Source organism: Microtus ochrogaster, chromosome 17, assembly GCF_000317375.1.
Source record: "Microtus ochrogaster isolate Prairie Vole_2 chromosome 17, MicOch1.0, whole genome shotgun sequence".
NCBI lineage: Eukaryota > Metazoa > Chordata > Mammalia > Rodentia > Cricetidae > Microtus > Microtus ochrogaster.
In genome coordinates this window covers 1573946-1574682 of record NC_022019.1, presented here as the reverse complement: position 1 = coordinate 1574682, position 737 = coordinate 1573946, and the positions used below count along the sequence as shown (strand labels likewise).

Genomic DNA, 737 nt, shown 5'->3' with positions numbered 1-737 from the left:
CAAACACGTCTATCGCCAGACGCCCCCATCTCCAGTATGGACCAGCAAACACGTCTATCGCCAGACGCCCCCATCTCCACTGTGGACCAGCACTTGTCTCTCAAGTCTCGGGTTAGAAGCATGGTGCTCCTTGGTGCTGCTGTTTTGAGACAGCGTCTCACTGTATTGCGCTTGCTAGCCTGGAATACCATAGGTAAGACAGGCTGGCCCTGAACTAGGCGTAATCCTGTCTGCTTCTCTTTGGCTAGGATGGCCCCCCATCCAGTATTCTGAAATTAGCTTCTGTGACATTTACAGTGAGCCTCCTTCTTCACCTTCGTCACGAGAAACTGTTCTCAGAATCCCACGACGATCGCGCCTTCCTCTAACTTATGTTCCACCCAGGCTGCACTGCTCTGAGACTTTACCTGACTGGGACACTCTGGAGTCTTCCTCGGAGGCATCTGGTGAGGGGGAGCTCTTCTCAGGGTCACTCATCAGCACATCTTGGGAGGTAGACTGTAGCTCCACGCCTTCCACATCAGAATGCACTTCTCTCTGCTTGGTGTCACCAGCCACTCGACCGGCAGGAAGAGGCAAATTCATCACCTCAGCGGGGAAACAATCCATTTCTACATTTATCTTATTTACAACCTGGAGGTAAAAACGGGCAAAGATTCCAATTACCCATAAATGGAACAAATTTTTTAAAAAAAGCCATACTGCTATGAAATATAAGAAAAACAGAAGCCAGGCAG

The 737-nt window shown here is 49.7% G+C and overlaps 1 protein-coding gene across 1 annotated transcript in view; it reads right to left on the bottom strand.

Annotated features, from left to right (window-relative positions):
* Window positions 1-737, bottom strand: part of Dlgap5 (DLG associated protein 5) — a 39104-nt gene that overhangs the window by 3878 nt on the left and 34489 nt on the right. Inside the window, exon 16 of the mRNA XM_005355392.3 lies at window positions 408-633. Coding sequence (XP_005355449.1) covers window positions 408-633 — 226 coding nt within the window. The remainder of the gene's footprint in view (window positions 1-407; window positions 634-737) is intronic.